We start from the raw sequence: 25,116 nt of genomic DNA, 5'->3' as shown, positions 1-25,116 counted from the left end.
GTGCCCAAATTAGTGAGATCTAAAGCCCTGCATGGCTTCTAGATTATGGTAGCCCCACTCCCATGGCTAGTGATATTCAGTGTTGTGCAAGTAAATAACTACTATTGCCATGCCTGACGGCTAGTGAAAAGAAAAGGTCATGCTGCAGTTAAGTCTTATTTTGTATATATATGAATATTCTGCCCCCACCACAACCTCCCAATGTTAGTGTTTTAAAGCGCACTCCCTCTTTAGGTGACGTATCCGATTATTTTTATTAATTAGTAAAATTGTATACACTTAAAGTAGGGCTAGTAATTTTTTTAAAATCACTGATCCCATAGCTAGTGGATTTTATAAACATTCTAGAAGCCCTGGCCTGATAACCTGTCTGAAAAGAATAACATCTTTTGGCAAAACTAAGGACAGTTTTTATGATTTCTTAGTTGTTGATGTGGATTTTAAAACATCTTATTTGTTTTCAGAATGTCTAGATACAGAGATGGTGGTCTTGATGTGAAAGTGTATGTAGGAGACTTGCCCAGAGAAGCATCTGAGAAGGAACTGGAGCGCCACTTCGGTTATTATGGACGACTAAGGAGTGTGTGGGTGGCGCGAAACCCACCAGGTTTTGCATTCATCGAATTCGAAGACCACCGAGATGCAGATGATGCAGTTAGAGCACTGGATGGAGGGTAAGTAATAACGTAGGCCATGACCGTAACACACTGGATGGAGGGTAAGTAATAACTTATGCCTTGACCATAACACACTGGTAGGAGGGTAAGTCTAATAACGTAGGCCTTGACCGTAACACACTGGTAGGACGCTAAGTCTAATAACGTAGGCCTTGACCGTAGCACACTGGTAGGAGGCTAAGTCTAAGGCCAAACAAAAAAAATGGTTTGTTTCCGGTCACCCGACCGACACTAAATTTTGCCACCGACCCTGAACTTTTTTCTGCTGGGGTGGGGGGAAGCACACAGAGAAGTTGTGGTCGCGGATCGACAAAGCAGACGACAGAAGTACTCAAGTAGGATAACTCTTACACATCAGTGTGGGGCAGCAGCGATGGTTTTTATACACCCCCACTGAAATTGGAATCATTAACCAGTGTTCTACGTTGCGACCAAAATGGTCACCAATGTGACCAAAATGTTGGCGTGGCGACCGATTGAATTTATTATCGTCGCCGTCTGGTGACTGACTCCAAAAATGTCTAAGTATTAAATTATTTGCCATGTGCGTTCAATTGAAATTTGTTGTCATCATTGTGCAGTCGGAACATTTCACTATTTACGAAGTTGTCCGATTGATCACTGTGAATTCCGTATTAATTGTTGGTACAATTCGGAACTCATCGTTGATTTTAGTAATTTGGCAAAAACAATCCAGATACTTACAACACATTCATAAATGATACAAAATGAGTAGTGTCGCACTGTGGCGAATAACATTTTAAACTTGGCGAGTAAATTTTGTTTGTCCACTAGCCAAAGAAGAGTAAGTTATAAAACCGAGTGTAGAACACTGTTAATAACACGTGCTCTTATTAGGTACCACGGTAATTGGTGACACACGAGATCGCATGCCAGTACGGTAACGTGTGTGGCGATTAAACAGCTTTTATTACAAACTGCTAAATACTGTAGGCCTGTAGAGGAAAATATATCGTATTATTGTAACTCCAGTCATCTCATACAATGTAGGTTTATTTTCCAAAAACAACAACGTGCGATCTCAACAAAACAATAAAGGATTTCTCGATACCACATGCACAGACTACAAGTCATCGCGTTTTTTCCACATGCAAAGGTGAAGGTCATTTGAAGAAGACTTTGTACAATTTTCGTTGTTGGCTACTGCTTAGGCCTAGTACCCAGAATTTGTTAATATACACGGCCTGTAGGAAGATATCAAAAACGCATCGAGATCTTACTGACATATTTAATCATTTGATTTGGCAGTAAACTCCATCAGTATAGGTAAACATTCCCTCCCCTAGTTTATCAGAATGTCACTAAATTTCTACACGGCCAGTTTGTCGCTGGAGTAAATCATTAAATACAGTTATTATTATTATTATTAACCGGAACACCTCGCTATGCTAGATGTAGAGTAAATCGGAAAAGATGGCATATATTCGTGAAAACAATTTTCCGACTCTTCGCCCGATGTCTCACGAAAGTTACCGAACTTCAATTTGAAGGGAAGTAACGCCATCATTCAATTGTTAGAAGAAAACATTTCGTGGCTAACGGGTTGCCAATGAAACAAAATTTGCGACAGTAAAACCACCGATATACATCCGCAAATCGGAAAACACAGTAGGGTTATCCCCTAAATGACACCAAATTAGTGCTTGTGATAGTTTTGGAATGTTTTCGTGGAAATCGTTGTTATATTAAAAAAACATTTTTGGATATACAATTTTTTTTTTAGGGTCAGCAGGTTCAAATTAGGGTCAGTCGGGTAACCGGAAACAAACAATATTTTATGATACGCCTAACATAGGCCTTGACCGTAGCACACTGGTATGAAGGTACGTCTTAATAACATAGGCCTTGACTGTAACACACTGGTAGGAGGGTAAGTCTAATAACGTAAGCCTTGACTAACACTGGTAGGAGGGCAAGTCTTAATAACAGGCCTTGACCGTAACACACTGGTAGGAGGGTAAGTCTTAATAACAGGCCTTGACCGTAGCACACTGGTATGAGGGTAAGTCTAATAACTTAGGCCTTGACCGTAGCACACTGGTAGGAGGGTAAGTCTAATAACAGGCCTTGACCGTAGCACACTGGTAGGAGGGTAAGTCTAATAACAGGCCTTGACCGTAACACACTGGTATGAAAGTTAGTAATAACATAGGCCTTGACCGTAACACACTGGTAGGAGGGCAAGTCTAATAACGTAAGCCTTGACTAACACTGGTAGGAGGGTAAGTCTTAATAACATAGGCCTTGACCGTAGCACACTGGTATGAGGGTAAGTCTAATAACGTAGGCCTTGACCGTAGCGCACTGGTAGAAGGGTAAGTCTAATAACATAGGCCTTGACTGTAACACTGATAGGAGAGCAAGTCTAATAACGTAGGCCTTGACCGTAACACACTGGTATGAGGGTAAGTCTTAACAACAGGCCTTGACCGTAACACACTGGTAGGAGGGCAAGTCTAATAACGTAAGCCTTGACTAACACTGGTAGGAGGGTAAGTCTTAATAACATAGGCCTTGACCGTAACACACTGGTAGGAGGGTAAGTCTAATAACAGGCCTTGACCGTAGCACACTGGTATGAGGGTAAGTCTAATAACGTAGGCCTTGACCGTAGCGCACTGGTAGGAGGGTAAGTCTAATAACGTAGGCCTTGACTGTAACACTGATAGGAGAGCAAGTCTAATAACGTAGGCCTTGACCGTAACACACTGGTATGAGGGTAAGTCTTAACAACATAGGCCTTGACCGTAGCACACTGGTAGGAGGGTAAGTCTTAATAACATAGGCCTTGACTGTAACACTGATAGGAGAGCAAGTCTAATAACGTAGGCCTTGACCGTAACACACTGGTATGAGGGTAAGTCTTAACAACATAGGCCTTGACCGTAGCACACTGGTATGAGGGTAAGTCTTAATAACATAGGCCTTGACCGTAAGACACACTGGTAGGAGGGCAAGTCTAATAACGTAAGCCTTGACCGTAACACACTGGTAGGAGGGTAAGTCTTAATAACATAGGCCTTGACCGTAACACACTGGTAGGAGGGTAAGTCTAATAACAGGCCTTGACCGTAGCACACTGGTAGGAGGGTAAGTCTAATAACGTAGGCCTTGACCGAAGCACACTGGTAGGAGGGTAAGTCTTAACATAGGCCTTGACCGTAACACACTGGTAGGAGGGCAAGTCTAATAACGTAGGCCTTGACCGTAACACACTGGTAGGAGGGTAAGTCTAATAACGTAGGCATTGACCGTAGCACACTGGTATGAGGGTAAGTAATAACGAAGCCTTGACCGTAACACACTGGTAAGAGGTTAAGTAATAACGTAGGCCTTGACCGTAGCACACTGTTATGAGGGTAAGTAATAACGAAGCCTTGACCGTAAGACACTGGTAGGAGGTTAAGTAATAACGTAGGCCTTGACCATAGTGCACTGGTAGGAGGGTAAGTCTTAATAACATAGGCCTTGACCATAGCACATTGGTAGAAGGGTAAGTCTAATAACATAGGCCTTGACCGTAACACTGGTAGGAGGGTAAGTCTAATAATGTAGGCCTTGACCTTAACACTGGTAGGAGGGCAAGTCTAATAACGTAGGCCTTGACCGTAACACACTGGTAGGAGGGTAAGTAATAATGTAGGCCTTGACCGTAGCACACTGGTATGAGGGTAAGTAATAACGAAGCCTTGACCGTAACACACTGGTAGGAGTGTAAGTCTTAATAACAGGCCTTGACCGTAGCACATTGGTAGGAGGCTAAGTCTAATAACGTAGGCCTTGACCGTAGCACACTGGTAGGAGGGTAAGTAATAACGTAGGCCTTGACCGTAACACACTGAATATAGCAGGGGTGAGGCGAATCCGCTGAAATCCTCATTTTGGGGACCAAATTGGTCAGTTTTAAGATGGATGTAAATCCGAGGAGTTTTTTTCTAAGGGGGTGAGGTATGTGCTTGCAGATTTGTAAATAGGTCACTGATTTAATTTCATTGATATAACAAATATTTGCTTTGATTTCACGAGAAAATTCTCACTCGGTCGCCTTCGTACAGTGCAACAGGAAGAAGGTATTTTTCAGTTAATTCGACATATTATTCGGAAGACTTCGGCAGGTTTCGGTGTTCCGATCTCTTACGAATGTGGTAGATTCTGATTGTGGGCATATTCGAAAGTATGTACAAGGAATGTATTCCCAAGCGCATTCATTAACATATTCTTGACATTTAGTTGCTTCCGTTTAAAATGAAAATGGGCTATGCCAGATTTTTTGTTTAATTTTCATTTTCACCAGATTTCTAGTTTTATTTAATGTGTAGCAGTTTCTCCACTATAACTGATAATTTAGGTTCAAATCGTTTAATTTTCATTGAATGAAATGGTAACATAATTGCCAAAGTTATACCATTTCTGTAGCATGCATATATGGTAGCCTACGGCACAAAGTATGTAACAAGGCTAGAAATTTAATTTTGGGAATGAGAGGCAGTGGTTAATTCTGAAATTTGTATCTGTAAGCAGAAACAGACTGACAGACATTTGTGAAGAGTCGCTACTGAGTATAGCCATATGGCATAGGAATTTTGTGTGTGTGTGTGTGTGTATGTATATATGTGTGTGTGTGTGTGTGTATATATATATATATAGTCTTATTCAACTTACTGTGCTAGCACAACAAATATGCTATTCAACCTGAGTCATACCTACACACTGCAGAATTCTCTCCCTTGCCGGATATGCACAATGCTATCCTTGCACGGGCTACCTGTAACTTCATTCTCAATTCTGCAGTCCACCTGTTAATACCTGTTAAGCTTTGGCAAAAAGTTTTCTTTACTTGTAATTTTGTGTTTGTTTTTTTGGTTGAACTTGACATGCGGTTGGTAGTTGGGAATTCTGTGTTGAATTTACCATGTCCGACGCGAGTTCGTTGACAGCTAGCGCACGGAAAGTTTGTGCGCGAGATGGTTGTCCATTTCCTTTACGACGTAAAGACACACACGTGTTGTGTCCGGACTGTCGGTCTTGTTCTCAAGACCGTCAGTGTGAGATCTGCGCCACGTGGTCTCCTGACCAGTGGGTTCATTTCGGTTCGCAGACTCAGGTTTCGGGTACCAGCAAAATCTTGTCGTCTGCTTCGGCAGTAGTCGGCAAGTCGGACTTAGTGGGTAGGTCCCATAAGTCTGTAGACACTTCGAAAAGTGTCCGGAAAGGGGGGAAACACAAGGGTGTTTCTTCTTCGGTCCGTGTTACGAGTACAGTTACAGATACTTCGGGAGCGCGCGCGCGCGCGCGCCCCCCCCCCCCCCCCCCCCCCCCCCCGGGCTATCTATTGTGACCGTGGTACGTGAGCCGTCTTCGTTAGTGACGGCGCCTTCTTCTGTTTGTGTGGCTTCGTCGCCATCGTCGTTACGGTTACCTTTACAAACAGAAGGGGGGCAGGGTGGAGTCGTCGCGGCACCGGTTTTGACGACTTCATCGGTTACCGAGCACATGCACTCCGTTGTGCATAGGTCCACTGCTTCGTCCGCAGAGCAGGTGGCCCCGACTTTGCCTTCGATTGCTGACAGTCGCTTCGGCACCTCAGCATTCTCAAGGCCCGAGGAGAGTTCTGCCAGTTTGCTTCGAACTGAGCCAGTTGTTCCGATGCCGGGATCCGTCTCTGATGGCATCCCGACCGATGTTTACCGTTGGGTGGAGGACTCATCCCGTTTGGGTCCTCCGTTTGCATATGTTTACCCCAAGGGTCCGGTGACTTCGGTAGCAACGGACATCTCCTCACAGTTTGCACCGTCTTTGGTCCCTACCTCTTCGACTTTACTCGGCTGGGGGTACTCTGTGGCCGCAAACTCCGACCGTTCCGCACTTGGCACAGGAATGACCGTTAGGCTTTCAGGAAACGTTGTTTCGGAGTTTTGTGGAATTTTTGAACGCTTCGCCTCATTTGGGATCATTGCTTTCGCAGACGGGACCGTCGGGTGCAGCTCCCATTTCTCTTCCCCCCCCCCCCCCCCCCCCCCCCCCCCCCCCCGGTTTTCCGCCAAAACCAGCAGAAACTGCGTCTCGACAGCAGTTTGACGATGCAGTTAGGGATTGTCGTTAGGTTCCTATTGTTTCCGTCTCGGGAGACGCTGCCCCAGGGGCGTCTCGATTAGGGGGAGGAGTCCATATCGATCTTCGGGATCCAGTGGACAGTGACCTGGCTTCAGAGGAAGCGTCGGTTGGACCGGATTCTGTCGCTGACCCAGCTCTCTCTCACTTCGGTTCGGAGGTAGAGGAGGAGTGCGATTATCCGGCGGTTCTGGCTTTTGTCAGGGACCAGGTCCGACAGGTATGCGGGGACGCTATACCTCAGGTTGAGGCCCAGCCTACATTCAAGGGTGTCTCCTTCGGGAACCGTTCTTTGAATTTGGTCACACCTCGTGAGGAGTCGGGTTTACCACTTGCACAGGAGGCGCACAGTTCACTTTGTGACATTGATGTGTTGATCACTGGCAGTGATCGTATCCTGGGAGTGGGTGTTGATGAGTACCCAACGGCACTGCCTACAGGGAAAATCTAAACGGGAGCGCGCATTTTTCGTGCCGACTCCTATGAGACGTTGGGGGCGGATTTTCTCGAACATCCGGCGGTCGTTCCCGCTAGTGTCCGAGCTTGTTCCCCATCGCCGCATGTGTCATTGCCAATCGCGGATCTGGAATCGTTCGAACGGCTGGCTGAGTCGATGTTCCAGGTTAATAACCATTTAGGTACGTTCCTATTTGGCTTGGATAAGGCTGTCGAGAGCCTTCCTGCGATGGCGAAAGGCTGTTTGGAGGCTGCGTCAAAAGCCTCTAAGCATATCGCTCAGTTATCTGGCCGATTGTTTGCGAACAGTCTTTTGTTACGGCGTGACCATTACCTGGCGGGTTTGAGTGCGTCAAACGTTGCGAAGACGTTTTTTCGTACACGTTTGGTACGGGAAAATTTACTTTTCGGTCCCGATTTTAATATTGTCCTAGACAAGGATTTGTCGCGACCAGTCCCGAACACTCGACCCTCAACCTCTGGTAAACGTCGGTCCACGTTTTCGGGGTTCAAGCCGCCTCCTGTCGTACTGCGTTCCATTCTCAGTCCACCAAAGGCGTTGCGCCTACGGGTGGTAAGCGGTTGGGGTGAGGGTACGTGAACGATCGGCAGTTGCTTTCGGAGGTACCGTTAGCAACCATACCCGTGGGGGGCAGGCTCCGCCATTTCCTTCGAAATTGGTGCAAGCTGCCTGGTCTCGACCCCTGGGTTCTGTCGGTCGTTCGACACGGTTACAAAATACCCTTTTCTTCGAGCCCCCCTCTTACTTCCACTCCGAGAATGCCGCCGTTACCGTCCGTGGATCGGCGCGTTTTAGTGGAGAGTATGATTGCCGAGTTTCTCGACAAAGGGGCCATCCAGAGAGTCAGTCTGGACACTCCGGGATTTTATTCTCATCTTTTCTTCGCCCGGAAGAAAAATGGGGAATGGAGACCAATCCTAAATTTGAAGCCACTGAACGTCTACGTCGATGTTCCTTCCATGAAAATGGAAACGGTTCATTCGGTCCGGAACCTGCTTCAAATTGGGGAGTGGGCTGCGTCATTCGATCTGAAAGACGCATACCTCCATGTCCCGGTGCACAAGGCGTTTTGGAAGTTTCTGCGCTTCCTGTTCGACGGGAAAGCGTACGAGTTTCGTGTGCTCCCGTTCGGTTTGGCGACGAGTCCCCATGCTTTTACACGTGTGGTAAAAGCGGTGGTAGGTCATGTTCATTTGTTAGGGGTTCGAATGCATACCTATCTGGACGATTGGTTGATCCCAGCTTCGTCGCAACAGGAGTGTCAGACCAATGTCGGGTTGGTTTTGGACACGATCCTCCAATTGGGTTTTATTCCCAATTGGGTGAAATCGGAGTTAACGCCGGCTCAGATTTTCACATATCTCGGAGTGGTCTTCGATCTTGTGGTAGCGTCGGATCGTCCCACAGATGCGTGTATCCACAATTTCCAAACGTCGGCGCGACGTTTGATGGGGGAGAAAAGTACTACGGTACGATCTCTCCACGTGGTGTTGGGCCACCTCGAATCTCTGGCCTCATTGATCGTGCGGTTCAGACGATTCAAACGACCACTCCAGTGGCATTTGTCCCCACGGTGGGACGGTCACAATTGGGACACGATAGTGCCTCTGGGCCCATGGTTCACTCATCCGATACAGGAGTGCCTGTCGGACAAGTGCATGTCCCTATCGGTTCCATTGCACCCCCCTGCTCCGGATCTGATCCTGTTCACGGATGCGTCGCTGCACGGGTACGGGGCGCATCTGTTGGATCAACACATTTCAGGGGTATGGAATCTTTCCGAGAGGAAGCTTCATATCAACTGTTTGGAGATGGAGGCAGTGCATCGTGCCTGTCTTCATTTCCGGTGTGTTCTTCGACACCGTCGAATTCTGTTGAGATGCGACAATACGTCGGTAGTGGCATATCTCAATCGTTGGGGTGGAACCAAATCGGAGACTTTGGGTCGCAAAGCTCTTGTGATTTTGGAATTCTGCGACCAACTAGGGACCACTCTGTGGGCGAAACACATTCCTTCATCGGTGAATGTGTTAGCAGATGCCCTCAGTCGACATACCCCTGTTCAGACGGAGTGGATGTTGAACAAAGGGGTGGTCGCAGCGGTTCTTCGGGTGTGGGGCAGTCCACAGGTGGACATGTTTGCTGCCACACGGTTGAACAACCAATTGCCGGTGTTCGTGTCCCCGGTACCGGACACATTGGCGTTGGAGTACGACGCGTTAAGTATGGATTGGACGGGACTGGATTTTTATGCCTTCCCTCCTCCTGTCTTACTCGGCAAGGTGTTGACCAAAGTGGTCCAGGAACCTTGTCACATGACGTTGATAGCTCCTCTGTGGGTGGCGCAGCCCTGGTTTTCACAGCTCCTGTCACTGTTGCTGGCAGTCCCGTTCCGATTACCAGTGTTGTCCGATCTACTCAGCCAGCGACTGAGTCAGACGGTGTGGCATCCGAAGCCGGAGGTCTTCCGGTTTCACGCGTGGAGGTTATCAGGGCTTCCTTGCGACGCAGAGGTTTTTCGACAAGAATTGCGCATCTCGTCTCTTCAGCAAAGCGCAAATCTACCGAGTCGGTTTATCAGTGTCACTGGCGTATGTGGGTTCGTTGGGCGAACGCACAGGATTTCGATCCCTTATCGCCTACTGTCAACGATTTAGCGGAGTACTTTCTGGCGTTGGTCCAAGAAAGGAAACTTAAAGTCACGACAGTGAAAAGTCACAGAGCTGCGATTTTCACTACTCTTAAACAGTGTGGATGTCGTGACTTTTCTACCAACTTGGTGTTGCTTGATTTACTTAAATCATTACAATCCACGGTTGAACGACCTTCCATTATTCCGAAATGGAATGTCTTTCTGGTGTTACATGCTCTTAAGGGTGCGCCTTATGAGCCGTTGAGGTTTGCTAGTCTTCGTGCCTTGACGTGGAAGACTCTGTTTCTGGTTTCACTGGCAGCTTGTCGTCGGATCAGTGAGATACATGCTTTTTTGCATGACTTGGTTGATTACAATTCGGACGGGTCTGTCACTTTACGTACCGACCCTATCTTTGTTGCTAAAAACCAGTCTCCAGGGGAAGAGTTTCCACCTACTGTCATTTACAGTTTATCTCATACACTGTCATCTGATAGCTCGGATAGACTTCTTTGCCCGGTGAGAGCATTGAAGTATTATTTTTTGCAGCGTACGAAAAACCGGCGGCAGGGTAAAAAGAGATTGTTTATTTCTTATACCATTAGGCCGGGTGATGTCACAAAAAATGCTTTGTCTCGATGGATAGCAGCTACCATCAAGCTAGCATATGAGATGGCGGGTGATCATGTGTTACGGAATTTCTCTGTTAAACCACATGAGATCCGAGCCATTTCTGCTTCCCTGAATTTTCATGACTCTTTAGATATTATAAAGGTCATGAATGCAGGGGTTTGGAAAGGACGGCACACTTTTGACCGTTTCTATTTCCGGGATATGGCGGTTGGTCCTGACGGTACGCGTAGGATCCAGACAGTCATTGCGGCTCAACTTGTTGTCTGTGCGCAGGGCAACGGAAAGGGGTCGACCTCTTTTCCGTCCGACTGCCATCGATTCACGCTTCGGACATGTTTAACACTCCACTCTTTTCTGAGGGATGGGGTTTTTTGTAGTGTTGTCTACCGTTTCCTCTCCCTGGGGAGATGTTTTTTCCTCCCTTTCATGGGGATGAGTTTTTCTTTTGGGAAGCCCCTTTTTATTCCCAAAAGTTTTTTTGACTCCTTGTTACCGTATGTCGTGGTTCGTCCTATCTCCATGTCATTACTTCAAAGGAGCTTTTTGGGTACGGGTAAGTCCTCTATTTTCTTACCTCCTCCCATTAATGTTGAATTCACGTGCTCTAACGGTGTCATTGCACGTCCGTTATAGCATATTTGTTGTGCTAGCACAGTAAGTTGAATAAGACTATTAGAAAATTTGTTTCTAATTTTCATTATTATTCATACTTACCTAGTGCTAGCACAACAAACTATACCTCCCACCCACCCCTATGAGGCTTTCCCTCGGTGGGTGGACTTTGAACCGAGAATGAAGTTACAGGTAGCCCGTGCAAGGATAGCATTGCGCATATCTGGCAAGGGAGAGAATTCTGCAGTGTGTAGGTATGACTCAGGTTGAATAGCATATTTGTTGTGCTAGCACTAGGTAAGTATGAATAATAATGAAAATTAGAAACAAATTTTCTAATATATATATATATATATATATATATATATATATATATATATATATATGCTTTAAAAATGTGAAGGAAAAAATAATTCAAATGAGCAACAAGAAAAAGATGCTTGGTTGAATTACTCTGTCCCCACAGATGTGAGCAGATACTAACTAAAACGAGTGTATTTATATGGTTTATTATTCTGTCGACAATGTTAATGATAGAACAACTGAAGATATGTGAATGCATTTAATTATATATACACTGTACTATGTTCAGGAAATTTACAGATATTTAATTATAAGGTTAGTATCTTTAAATTATTGGACTTATCTTGAAAATCAAAAATGTTTTTAAACTTCATTACTATGCACATTATTACAAAGTAAATTCACCGTAAAATAGTACAAAGTAATCACTAAAAATAAAAGAAATTGTTTCAGACTATATTTCAAATTTTGCCAGACAAACATGCCCCCAAACCCACCATAGACAGTCCATTTAAATATCTTCAAATTTCATGTAAAAATCAAGTGACTAAATGTTATTTTTATTTCAGTTTGTGTCAATTAAGAAAGGGGGAAAGGATAAAATTTATTGAAATTTTAAAGATTGAAAAGGGTGGTGAAAAAATCCCTTAAGATTCCCAAATAATCAAACAAAGATGTCAGTTTTGTTATTGTAATGCGTAGACATTGCACCCTTGTGTACATGTCTCACAAACGTTTCAGCTGGTTTTGAAATTTGTCATTCTCACCCCTGCATTAGGTGTATACATTTTATCATTATTGAGAAGTGATGATTTTTACCTTTGTCAATTTATATTTATATTTATATTTCAACTACGCCTATTGCTGTCGGTGCCATCATTAAGTTCGAGTCCTGCAAGTACATAAAAAAAAATATACTTCGCCAATATTTTCTCATGTCCAAATAAATGTTTTTTGTTTTTCGAGGACGATATTTTCATTTACTCAAAATGAAACTGCATTGAAGATGGGGTTTTTTTAAAAGTCAATTGCACAACCATTACGGTACATATTGTTCTTGACCAAACAGAAATTCATTTGTCAAGACAAACGGACAAGTGCCTATTTCGAACGTTTGGGTTCAATCACTATTCTAAATATTGTATTCTTGGTATTTGCTATTCAACCCAGAGTCTCAATTTTAATTCTGTTCATGATGTTCATTGTCATACTTTTGCTCAGGTCGATAACAAACGTAAACAGTTATTTGAACTAATTATCACCTATTCCTGACAGTTACTACGACTGACGTCATTTGGCCAAACCCTGTTGTAACCTGGTTGATTCAGTACATGTTTGTGTCATTTGTTAGCTCTGGGATGTAGACATCTATATGTCACGGAAACCATTGTTTCCTGCAACGTGTTGGCAACATCTTGAAACGGCAAATCTCTCTATTTCACAGAAATCATCATTTCCGGTTGCATGTCGGCAAAATCGTGGTACTAAAGATCTGTATTTCATAGAAAACACTCTTCCGGTGTAGCGTTTTCAAAATCATGGAACCAAAAGCCCATTATTTGTTTTCATTGTTGTCATTGAGGCAGTGATGTGGAGCCAGAATGATGGTTCCCCTTAAATGGCAGGGTTTGACCTAATAATAATTTGGGGAGTTCTGCATATCATTAAGTTAATGTCCCTATTTCAGTGCATGCATGCTGCATATTTTACAAAATTCCATGATTTGTGAATCCCAGAATTTTGCTTAAACTGCCAGAATTTGAATGAAGAAAGTTACCAGCATTATGCATGTAGCTGGCCTAAAAAGTCTCTCATAGATTTTGGCTAAATGCAGCAAAGCTTAAAGGCCCAGACCCTAGTTTCAACCCGTAAAAATGGAGACAAGTTTGGTTAAGTTACAAACCTGTAACACATTTATATAATGTTACAAGAGAATGAAACGAGTGTGAAGTTGAAAGGGTAAAATACCGTTAAAAATAATAGACTAAAACTCTACTCCATAACTGTTACTTCTCAGACGCACGTTAGTGTTTAAAAATATTAAAAAATGCATTCTGTGGTATTAGAAACACCAGGACAGAAAAACTCTTGTTGTACAGAAATGGATAATCTAAACAATAAAGTAAGGTTTGATTTCAGTGATCATAAACTAAACTAAAAATATGCCGTAGTGTTTAAAAACTAGGGTCTGTCCCTTTAACCTTTAGACTACTGGATTAATTTTTGACAAAATCCACGTTGAGTGTGTACAAGTTTATAATTTTTGCTCACATATATGTTTTATAAATATATAAAATAAAGTTGATATTTGAATCAGAAAGTATTATTTTCGTGGATTTTTCAAATTTGAATAATATTTTAGATCAGTTAATGTTGATTAAAATTAGGCAAAATGTTTTTTTAAATCGCATTTACTTAGGACATTTGTGGCCAGCTGTCCAATATTTGTCCATTATTCCCATAAGTGGTTTTCTGACCAGAATTGTTTTTAAAAAACCCAACTACGATTCATATCCCAATATTTGGTGATTTTCGTTTTTGGTAAAACGATCAAATTTTATTATCGAATTGGCTGTTACAATCGGCTATCGATCCCTGAAAATGACTGCGGTGTGCCGCCATTGTTCCATGGCATTTTACAGTGAAAAATCTAAATTTAAAGACTAAGGAAGCCAAGTTGCCTTCAGTTTCCTGTTAATAAATCGATTCTGGTGAGTGTCGTGTGCAAAACGGCGGGAAATATGAATTGGGCAATGCACTCTATTCAGTCTACAGTATGTCGACTGGCTTGACCTTCGGGCGAGATATCTCGTCTGCATTGATCACAGGGCTAGCTCTGCGTGAGCAAAATATTTTGCCAAATTGTCTATTAAACTTGAAAAATAGCAGAAATCAACAATTATTTTCTTTAAAATGTCCATTATTACATGAAATGTTTTCACCAAATTAAAATAAAATTCACCAACCACTTTCAAAATTCACAGTTGGCGAATTTGGCGAGTGCCAGAACTAGCCCTGGGTCAGAAGGTTAAGGACCTGTTACTTAGTGCTACATAAACTGAGCTTATACAGTGGCCTCAGTCTCGATCAAAACCAGTTGTGTGCAGAATGAGTGTCTGGTTTTGAGAGTAACCAGTAATCCCTATAATTAGTGTGCTAAGTATTGTCGACTGCTTTAATGTAATTTAGTTTAAATACATTCAGCCCTCTACGTTATCTTTAACATCTAGGATCCATCTGTTTTTTATACGCCTGTTTATTGTGGGTAGTATTATGGTATAGCGTTTTTCTGTCTATATGTCTGTCTGTCAACTTTTTCTTGTCCGGACCATATAATACAAACAGATGCATGCATACAGGACCATCAAATCTCACATGTAGGAACAACCTGGGATGGCATTGTTTTTGCGTACTATTACTAGGTCACTGTGACCTACTTTTCATGGTCTACTGCACCTAACAGTAAATCCTTGTCCGGACCATATCTTGCATACAGGACCATCGAACCTCACATGTAGGAACAACTTGGGATAGTGGTGTGTCACATACAATTACTAGGTCTCTGCAATACAAATAAATCAAATAATTTGTCTATACCGTATTTGACTGGAAATAAGCCCATGTCTTTGAATAAGCCCACCTCCGTTTTGATAGCATTTAAGAAATTAGGCCCTCATTCGTAAATAAGCCCACCCCCAACTTCGTCACCTTATAAATAACATGAAATTGCAAGTTTGCTCAAAGTTCATTTAAAAGGTCATACCTCCTGCAGATAATTAAACACAAATGTAACACAATATTTTACCACCAGTGAGATTTAGCAGTCTAACAATAACAGTGTGTAACATTGTTTTCAATTTCATGCCTGCAGTATTTCTCGGAAGTATCCAAGCCAAGTATGAACTAAAAATCAGTGTCTATTTTTACCACCACACTGGGTCCGCAGTTAATGCTAATTAAGCAAATACCGTATTCTGATTGGCTAAGAACAATGACCTTAGATTGACAATTCTTTGCAGTGTAAGCTAGCTGCCCGTGTCAGCAACGTGTGTATAGGTTATTGAGTTTGTTGTTAATTGCTGTTGTTTTAAGTCTTCTCAGCATTAAATTTTGGATGTAAATAAACAGCACTGGTAAGTAATTGTAACATAGAAGGTGTGTTTCTGATAATTAGATACTAGTAAAAAAACAAACAATTTAATTAATAAACAATTATTATTTATTAATAACAAATGGAACACTAATTAATAGCTGTGCTACTGAACGTTTTTTGTTTTTTTTCCTAGTTCATTTAAATATTGTTATTTATTTTAATTATTATTATTAAAAAAAAATTTCAACAAAACTGGCCCCTTGTCTGGGAATAAGCCCACCCCATGCCAAGCTCACAATGAGTTGTCTTGGCCCCCTGGGCTTATTTCCGGTCAAATACGGTACTCTGAACATTATACGGTTTCATGTACGTCACCAGCACTCTTGTTATATAGATAGTATGAAATGCTTTAGTCGCCAAAAATTAAAAAATGGTCTCAAATCGGTTGCAATGTTACGAGCTATACATAGTGCATTATTTTGCAAAAGTAAATTGATTGAATCAACGTATAAACTAAATTCTGAATGATGCTTTTATTCTACGCTGAATGCATACAATGGAGTTCTCTGAATTATATAGTTCCGCATTACTTAGACTGCTTCTGTTGTAATTTACAGGACCATCTGTGGTGCGCGTGTCCGTGTGGAACATTCAAATGGAAAAGTGAGGCCGAAGCCCTGGCAGAGAGGTGGTGGGGGAGGACGCATGGACCGTGGTCCCCCACGGAGCAGAAAAGCATTCCACCCTGATGACAAGTGTTATGAGTGTGGCGAGCGAGGACACTATGCATACGACTGCTACCGACTGAGCAGGAGGCGAAAACGATCAAGGTTAGCACAACATTTTGTACTGTCATTTGTGTGTACGGCTACATGATACGTGTTGGTCATCTAAAGAAAATATCTATTTGTTACCAGGGGTACATCAGATTCTGATCTTTTGTTGAGTAATTTTTTATTTTTGTCAAGTGTTTTACTGCAACTTATTTTCAAAAACCCATTTTATTTACTTACACTTACAAGCAGTACAGCCTCTTGCCTCTGCAGTGCACTCGAATAAGGTGTTAGTAAACAAAAATCACTGAATAATTTATTAAATGAACTTGCTTTCAACAATTTTTTTTTGATAATGATGTTATAATTGGTTACACTACCTTTTTCATATAACAATTCATACTGTGTTTTGTATGCTATATTAGTCAGCTGTTTAGGTTTTTTTATGAAATGGTTCCTTCCCTTGTTTTAATGCTTGTTTTTCAGGTATCCTAAGTGTATTCAATCTTGAATAATTTTTATGGTCGTAGGTGATTTTTACATGAATAATTGTACTAAACTTTTGATATGTATTAAATATAAAATGTTGCTGCTTTGGTCCAATTCTCCCTAAGTATTAACATTTGATAGCTTTAATAATTAAGTTTTTGTGAAATCTAAACCTATCCACAGATCATATAGGCACAGAAGTGTTGTACAATGATCAAAAAACGGCAGTGGTCAGGATAAAGTTAACTGTCTTTGGGTTATTGTTTTCAAAACCAAATTATTTTTAAGAAACAGTTGATGAGAAAAGTTACTTATGAAATTGGGAATGAGGATATCTGTACTGTGTTTGACCATTTGTGCATGTTAATGCTGGTTTTACTATCACATGTCTGCTTTACCGACTCACATTTGCGTCCCCGGTAAAACTCGAGCACCAGTAAAGCCAGCATTAACATCAGATTGTGGTTTGAGGTCCAATGTAACATACTGTAGTTATTCCCTAATTATTGCAACTGCACCATCTCTTCAGTGACTGTATGGTAGTTGTAAAGACCAAGGTAGTGAGTGAGCGAACAATAAAAGCATGCTGCTTTCATATGGCTGTAACCTCAGTTGTGTGGGGGGGGGGGGGGGGGGAAATATTTCTTAAGCACGATACATATATGGGGAAATAAAAAATATTATGCATTCAGTGAATGTTATCTGTGATAAGTTACAAAAACCATCAGTCAGTGTGTTATTTATTTGTTCATTATGAAAATTAAATTGATGTGGGTGATAAAAAAAATTATTTGTTTAAATCCATGTTTTGGGCACAGATGAAAGTAGACGTGATTTTATATTCATCTGAGATGTGTACCAGTGGCAACATTGACTGTAAGTCACTTTGATCTTGGGTGAATAGTTACCTGAACATGAACTGGTTTCTGAGTTGTGATTGAAAGTAATTGATTAAAAATAATTGGTGTTAAAACCATTCAGAATGAAATGTTTAGTGAGGCAGTCTGTGATGTAATTTTTAAGACACAATATGTAATAAGATGCTGGTTAAACAAACAGGCCTTTCTTTTGGCTGGGGAGGGATGTGGCCTAGTGGTGAATCACTCGCCTGACTATTTCTCCAGCCAGGGCACCTTGATTGATATATCAAAAGATGTGGTATTTGCTATCCTGTCTGTGGGATTGTGCTTATAAGAGAGTGTTTGCTACTATTGGTAAAAATGTAGCAGGTTTCCTGTCAGAATTACCATATGTTTGACTTCCAATGACAGGCTTTCTGCCAGAAAATAATTTTAACAGCTAATAAGTACCCCTACTAGATGGTTATTGATTTTAAATGCTTTGAAATTGGACACTGTATTTAATGTACTTTTACTAATTTTAAACAGCAGTCCTCATTTATCTAAAAAAAAAAAAAAATATATATCCATTAATTTTCAAGATTTTAGGGTACATAATGTTACCCTCCATGCCCTCTGGCAGAAACCCTGAATAGGTGATGATTGATAAATCAATATACTCTAGTAATGATTGTAAACAGAACTTAAAACTTTTATTGACCAGCTAGGTTACAGAATTTGAGCTAAGGGAAATTATAATTTAAAACAAAACAAAAAAACATATCGATGTGCTATTTTGGTTTAAAAAATTCAAGTGTCATAAAGACTCCCTATTTGCAAATTTTTAGAGCCCGCCACCAACCCAGTGAGTGCTGCCGTGTGTCACACTAAATACACAAGATACACTAAATGTTTTGCATGAAACCATGGGAAAGATCGCTATTCAGGACTAGTTCCCAGTATTTCGAGATATATGTTGACTGTCATTTCGAAGAATCAATGTAATTTGTACAAATAATTTTTACGAGCCATGCGGACTCGTATGCTAGCCAAGGTAGAGAGTCCTATGTTATTTTTGCGAGCCTCGGGCTCCCAGACTCGAAACACACACTGCATATTGCACTGTTATAATTAGGGAAGGGATGATTAATCACGGTTCACAAAAATCAGTTTTAGGCCCACGATTCGATGCACCGTTTTCCAATTTGTGTACTACGGCTTATTTTTATTTTTTATGGTAAATGTATAAACTTTTCAGCACCTTTGCTGGTAATCCCATTGACCGGTAAAATATTTTGGCCAATCACGGCACTTGATTCTGTTGCACCTGATATGCCTGTATGGGCAATGGTGACTTGTAGAATGTATCTCAAATAAATTGAACCGTGGACCAAATATCGAAAATTGAATTAAAAAAAACCCACGGAATTGTCCCATCCCTAATTATAATTTGCAAAAATGTAGCTAAATTGTGGGGGGTGGTTTTTTAGGTTTGTTTTAAATTCTGTTTATGTCTATATATATATATATATATATATATATATGTGTGTGTGTTTTAGTCTATTTAATTAATGATTATGCAATAAGATAATGCTTGCCAAGTTCAGATGATAACGGGTGTTTACTGTTTTTAAAGACTTTTGCTGTCCACATTGTCTTGACTCTCTTTCTGTGCCCTGCATTGCAGACTTTAACATCATTAGATAAAGATGAGACAGCTCTTCGCGACAGACTTGCAGTTGCAACCGCGGCCCCAGATTACACGAATAAGTCTTCACCACTCATTCACACTACTGCTCCGATACCAATGATCTAACCAGCCCTTAGGCTGGCATCAGATATCAGCACAATTACTGCACGAAATAAGTCGTCCATCATCCTACTTGCAACACTCCATCTGCCGAACCTGATAATGACACCCCTTGACACACCAGATAGTAATGAATCTGCACATGACCTTCAGATCTTTGATCTTCATAACATCCGTCAGATTTAGATCGCCTCGTGGTGTCGGCAGATTTTGATCAACACTTGAGTTGTCATCTTTGACCTACATCAAAGCACGACTCCAAAAATCTGCGAATAATATCGACCCCAAAAGAGAACGATCGTTTGTTACCAAAAGTCGTCCGTCACATTTAGATGGGAATCGGCATCATTTCGTCATTGTTTGTTCTCTGAACGAATGTTGATAGAGATGACCAGCCATATTGTTCCATTACTCATCACATCAAGTTGTGTAAGTCTAGATGAGGTCTTGTCTGCAATCAGCAATGTGTTTGTGGGTTTTACAGGCGTTAGGTTTTCGGCAATGCTAGCTCGAAATAACATAAAAGATTTAAACATTTCTCTTCTTCTTTTTTTAAATTCTGTTGAATTGGTTTAAAGCATTTGATGATAAAGATTACGAAAAGTTAGTTTTTGAGGCAAGTTGACTTTGAAAGTGTTGTGATTCAAAATTAAAAGAAATAAGCTAGTCTTTTTTTGTTGCTAATAATTGATATTTGTCATCTGACAAAGTTGTATTGCTTAAGGTGAAATTATTTCAATAACAGTTGAATAACCTACCTTTCTCAAGGTTTTTGTTTTGTTTTGTTTTATATATATATTGATATATATATATATATATATATTGGAGCAGTCATCGAAATCTAGGTTAAAAATATTTTAATATAAATTTGTTTTTTTAAATGACAAACAAAATTGGTAAAGAAATGCATATTACACCAATTATTATATGGTAATGGAGACATTACGTTAAGCAGAATTCTAGTTTGGTTTGGTTTTTCAGTTGTCCTAAAGTTAGTCTTAGTGGGGTGGGGGTGGGTTGAAATATTTGATTTTCTTACAAGCTTGTTTTCTTGGCTAGTTATATTAGATAACTGTTTTATTTTTTCATAGGGCATCTTTTAAAACGGGTGACTACATAAGTTTAGATATTATTTTTAATTGCCAACTATTTTTAGAAAAAAACGATAACATAACCCATAACCCACAGACACACTTCTGCAGTTGTGTCAGCAAACCAACAGTTTCTTTAAGCACTGGCCTCAATCCATTTGTTGGATTGGGACATTTTCTCTTTTTTATATCATGACTGTATTTATGTGCGTTTGTGACTAAGTGTTCTTTGTGATAATGAAGCAGTCATTTTCAGTCAGTGTTTTGCTGTTGACAACACTATTTCCCCCCACCCCACCCCACCCCCCACCCCACCCCACCCCCCAAGTCTTTGCGAACCACTTTTCTCTTCTGTTTTTTAAAGTATATTGTTTTTTTGACTGCAGTTCACTGTTACTTGAATAAAATATTGAAGTTAATATTCAGTGCTGTAGTTGGTCAGTCATTTACTCTGCCTACAACAAAAACACTTCTTTGAACACGTTCTTTTTAAAAATTTATCTAAGGAGTCGATCCAAGAGTGCTTCCAGAAGTCGCAGTAGGAGCCGAAGTCGTCGTAGGAGCAGGAGCCGATCTGATCGCCGAAGGAGCCTGAGCAGGAGTCCAAGTCGAAGCCCCAGAATGAGCAGGTACATTGAGAATGTTTATTAGCAGTTGGGGCCGGGATGTAGCCAAGACGAAGCCCCAGAATGAGCAGGTACATTGAGAATGTTTATTAGCAGTTGGGGCCGGGATGTAGCCAAGTCGAAGCCCCAGAATGAGCAGGTACATTGAGAATGTTTATTAGCAGTTGGGGACGGGATGTAGCCAAGTCGAAGCCCCAGAATGAGCAGGTACATTGAGAATGTTTATTAGCAGTTGGGGGAGGGATGTAGCCAAGTCGAAGCCCCAGAATGAGCAGGTACATTGAGAATGTTTATTAGCAGTTGGGGCCGGGATGTAGCCAAGTCCAAGCCCCAGAATAAGCAGGTACATTGAGAATGTTTATTAGCAGTGGGGGCCGGAATGTAGCCAAGTCAAAGCCCCAGAATGAGCAGGTACATTGAGAATGTTTATTAGCAGTTGGGGCCGGGATGTAGCCAAGTCGAAGCCCCAGAATGAGCAGGTACATTGAGAATGTTTATTAGCAGTTGGGGCCGGGATGTAGCCAAGTCGAAGCCCCAGAATGAGCAGGTACATTGAGAATGTTTATTAGCAGTTGGGGCCGGGATGTAGCCAAGTCGAAGCCCCAGAATGAGCAGGTACATTGAGAATGTTTATTAGCAGTTGGGGCCGGGATGTAGCCAAGTCGAAGCCCCAGAATGAGCAGGTACATTGAGAATGTTTATTAGCAGTTGGGGCCGGGATGTAGCCAAGTCGAAGCCCCAGAATGAGCAGGTACATTGAGAATGTTTATTAGCAGTTGGGGGAGGGATGTAGCCAAGTCGAAGCCCCAGGTACATTGAGAATGTTTATTAGCAGTTGGGGCCGGGATGTAGCCAAGTCGAAGCCCCAGAATGAGCAGGTACATTGAGAATGTTTATTAGCAGTTGGGGGAGGGATGTAGCCAAGTCGAAGCCCCAGAATGAGCAGGTACATTGAGAATGTTTATTAGCATTGGGGCCGGGATGTAGCCAAGTCGAAGCCCCAGAATGAGCAGGTACATTGAGAATTTTATTAGCAGTTGGGGCCGGGATGTAGCCAAGTCGAAGCCCCAGAATGAGCAGGTACATTGAGAATGTTTATTAGCAGTTGGGGCCGGGATGTAGCCAAGTCGAAGCCCCAGAATGAGCAGGTACATTGAGAATGTTTATTAGCAGTGGGGGCCGGGATGTAGCCAAGACGAAGCCCCAGAATGAGCAGGTACATTGAGAATGTTTATTAGCAGTTGGGGCCGGGATGTAGCCAAGTCGAAGCCCCAGAATGAGCAGGTACATTGAGAATGTTTATTAGCAGTTGGGGGAGGGATGTAGCCAAGTCGAAGCCCCAGAATGAGCAGGTACATTGAGAATGTTTATTAGCAGTTGGGGCCGGGATGTAGCCAAGTCGAAGCCCCAGAATAAGCAGGTACATTGAGAATGTTTATTAGCAGTTGGGGCCGGGATGTAGCCAAGTCAAAGCCCCAGAATGAGCAGGTACATTGAGAATGTTTATTAGCAGTTGGGGCCGGGATGTAGCCAAGTCGAAGCCCCAGAATGAGCAGGTACATTGAGAATGTATGTAGCCAAGTCGAAGCCCCAGAATGAGCAGGTACATTGAGAATGTTTATTAGCAGTCGGGGCCGGGATGTAGCCAAGACGAAGCCCCAGAATGAGCAGGTACATTGAGAATGTTTATTAGCAGTGGGGGCCGGGATGTAGCCAAGTCGAAGCCCCAGAATGAGCAGGTACATTGAGAATGTTTAGGGGTGAATGGGGTTTCTCATTTTTTCATACAATCTCTCAAAGCCAGTATGAATCTATCAAGAACTAACCATAAACAAAATGTGTTTGTTGTCTAGTTGACATCTTGGTTAATTGATTACAGCCCATGGATTGTGAGGTCGTCACTGGTCTCGGATGATTTGCACCGGGCATTGTTGAAATTTGGATAATCATATCCAATGTTAACATGTCTTTATTTTTGGTAAATGTTCAGTGCTTTCCATAAGTACCTAGGTCTGAACCATTTAAGCATATTTCATTTGAAATGTTTCGATGGAAAATGAGTTTGTTCAAACGTTAATGAATATACCTGGAAGTGCTTTATTAATAATCTTGAAATTTGTAACATCCATAGATTACACACGTACAGAATAAATGCAGTTAAATATACTAACAATCAAAATAAAATATACTGAATTTTTTTTTGAAATGGTAAAAATTACACAAAAACACCAAGTTGATGCAAGTGCTATATTTTGAAAGTATAATCATTTGAGGAAATTTGAACATTGTATTCACAATAACTACCATCAAATGTGTATATTAGTTTCTTTTGCGGCCATTTTCTCCAAACAATGTTAAAATTCCATCACACATTTGTGTCAAAAATTAATATATTTCAATAATCTAAGCACCAAACTGACACTTAAGACTTATGTAGATTTACGATGTGTTTGAGATTTAATTTTGGTGGGGGGGGGGGGGGGGTGTTTTGTAACGTGACTGACACATTTTGCCGAAGTTGCTTACATAAAATGGTCTTGGTTATAATTTTAGGTTTTATTTTCAGATCCCGATCACGCGATGATCGCAAGGATGACCATGCAGACTGAGCTAGGTAAACTACAAGAGCAAGATGGAGAGAACGCGAAGTGGTTTACGACGTCACATGTTATATTGTGTACAGTACTTTAATCATTACAAGACAAATTGTAGATATCCTTTGGCAGTTTGTGTCAGTTGATATTTTACACCTGCATGGTTACGTTTTGTTTCATTTTTTTTTGTATTTCATGTTCATAAGTCACTCATGAAAAGTTTCAGATTTGTTTCATTGAAATATTTAGAAAAGTACGTAATTTTTATTTTACCAAAAAAATTTGTGCATTTAGTATTTTTTTGAGCCATGTATTTTGGTACTGCTTGAAGACTGATTTTTTCCAATATCCAAAATTAGTTAAGATTTTTAAAAAGTAAATTATCTTTAACATTAACTGGTAGAGTTCATAAGAACAAATAAAAATTCCACAGTGGGGGTCAAGAGTTAGATGAAACAAATATTTTGTATATTGGTGTGTTTTGATGATATTGGTGCTCAAGGTGTAATATTTGGAGTGGAAAGTAATCTTTCAAATTTTAATCTGTCATTAAACTACTTTTTTTTCAAATTTCAATCTAGATGAAAATGTCAGGTAATAAAAAAAAGTTCTAGACCACATGTATTTCTATCAATTTTACACATTTTATGTAAACTAAATAGTGTTGACATATTGCTATATACTATAGAATATTTTTATTGGTGTACTGTCATGTAATCCTTGAGCTTATTCCGATGGCCTTAACTAACAGACTTCACACTGTCCAAATTGATTCTCGGCATTTTGAGCCTTGGTTTTGGTGCAGATGGCCATAATTTAGTTCACCAATATTGTAAACCATGTATACTTCTTGAATGTTTTCAGTTCATATGTGCTGTAATGTTTGTAATAGGCATACCAATTTCAGCTTCATCTATCCATTTTAAAAACAATTCTTTTTTTAAATCTTTTTATTTTCATCATTTGCACATTCACAATTATGTAAATTGTATCATTACATGTTTCATTTAACAATAAAATGTTGTGATTGTTCTTTTTATTATTATTTGTGCTATTGTGGAAGAGTAACCTATACCACATCTCACAAAGGTATACTTTAACAGAATTGTATATTGAATTCATTAACATCAGCATCTATTATGTACTGCCTGACACATTTTAGTTAATCTCCAATGTTTCCCTATACTCTTTAGCTATTATATGTTATCCACTATTGTTAACTAAACGCTCTTGTTTTTTTAGTCCTGTACCAGTCCATCTGGAGGGCACTATAGGTCTTTGTCTTTGTCGGTCTCGCATATAGTTTTCCGGTCTTGTTTGTTTGGTTTTTTATC

General features: G+C 41.0%; 1 protein-coding gene across 2 annotated transcripts in view; it reads left to right on the top strand.

Moving 5' to 3' along the window:
• The window catches only part of LOC121380456 (serine/arginine-rich splicing factor 7-like), a 29,152-nt gene extending 4,338 nt beyond the window's left edge, over positions 1-24,814 (top strand). For both annotated transcript variants that reach the window (XM_041509273.1, XM_041509274.1), the window contains exons 2-5: positions 465-674; positions 16,178-16,390; positions 21,069-21,191; positions 23,755-24,814. In XM_041509273.1, the coding sequence (XP_041365207.1) occupies positions 466-674; positions 16,178-16,390; positions 21,069-21,191; positions 23,755-23,797 (588 nt within the window). In that variant the 5' untranslated portion in view covers position 465 and the 3' untranslated portion in view covers positions 23,798-24,814. The remainder of the gene's footprint in view (positions 1-464; positions 675-16,177; positions 16,391-21,068; positions 21,192-23,754) is intronic.
• The last annotated feature ends 302 nt before the right edge of the window (positions 24,815-25,116 follow it).

Source organism: Gigantopelta aegis, chromosome 9 (assembly GCF_016097555.1).
Source record: "Gigantopelta aegis isolate Gae_Host chromosome 9, Gae_host_genome, whole genome shotgun sequence".
Lineage (NCBI taxonomy): Eukaryota > Metazoa > Mollusca > Gastropoda > Neomphalida > Peltospiridae > Gigantopelta > Gigantopelta aegis.
The sequence above is the reverse complement of the archived record's forward strand: the minus strand, read 5'-3'. Positions and strand labels throughout refer to the sequence as shown.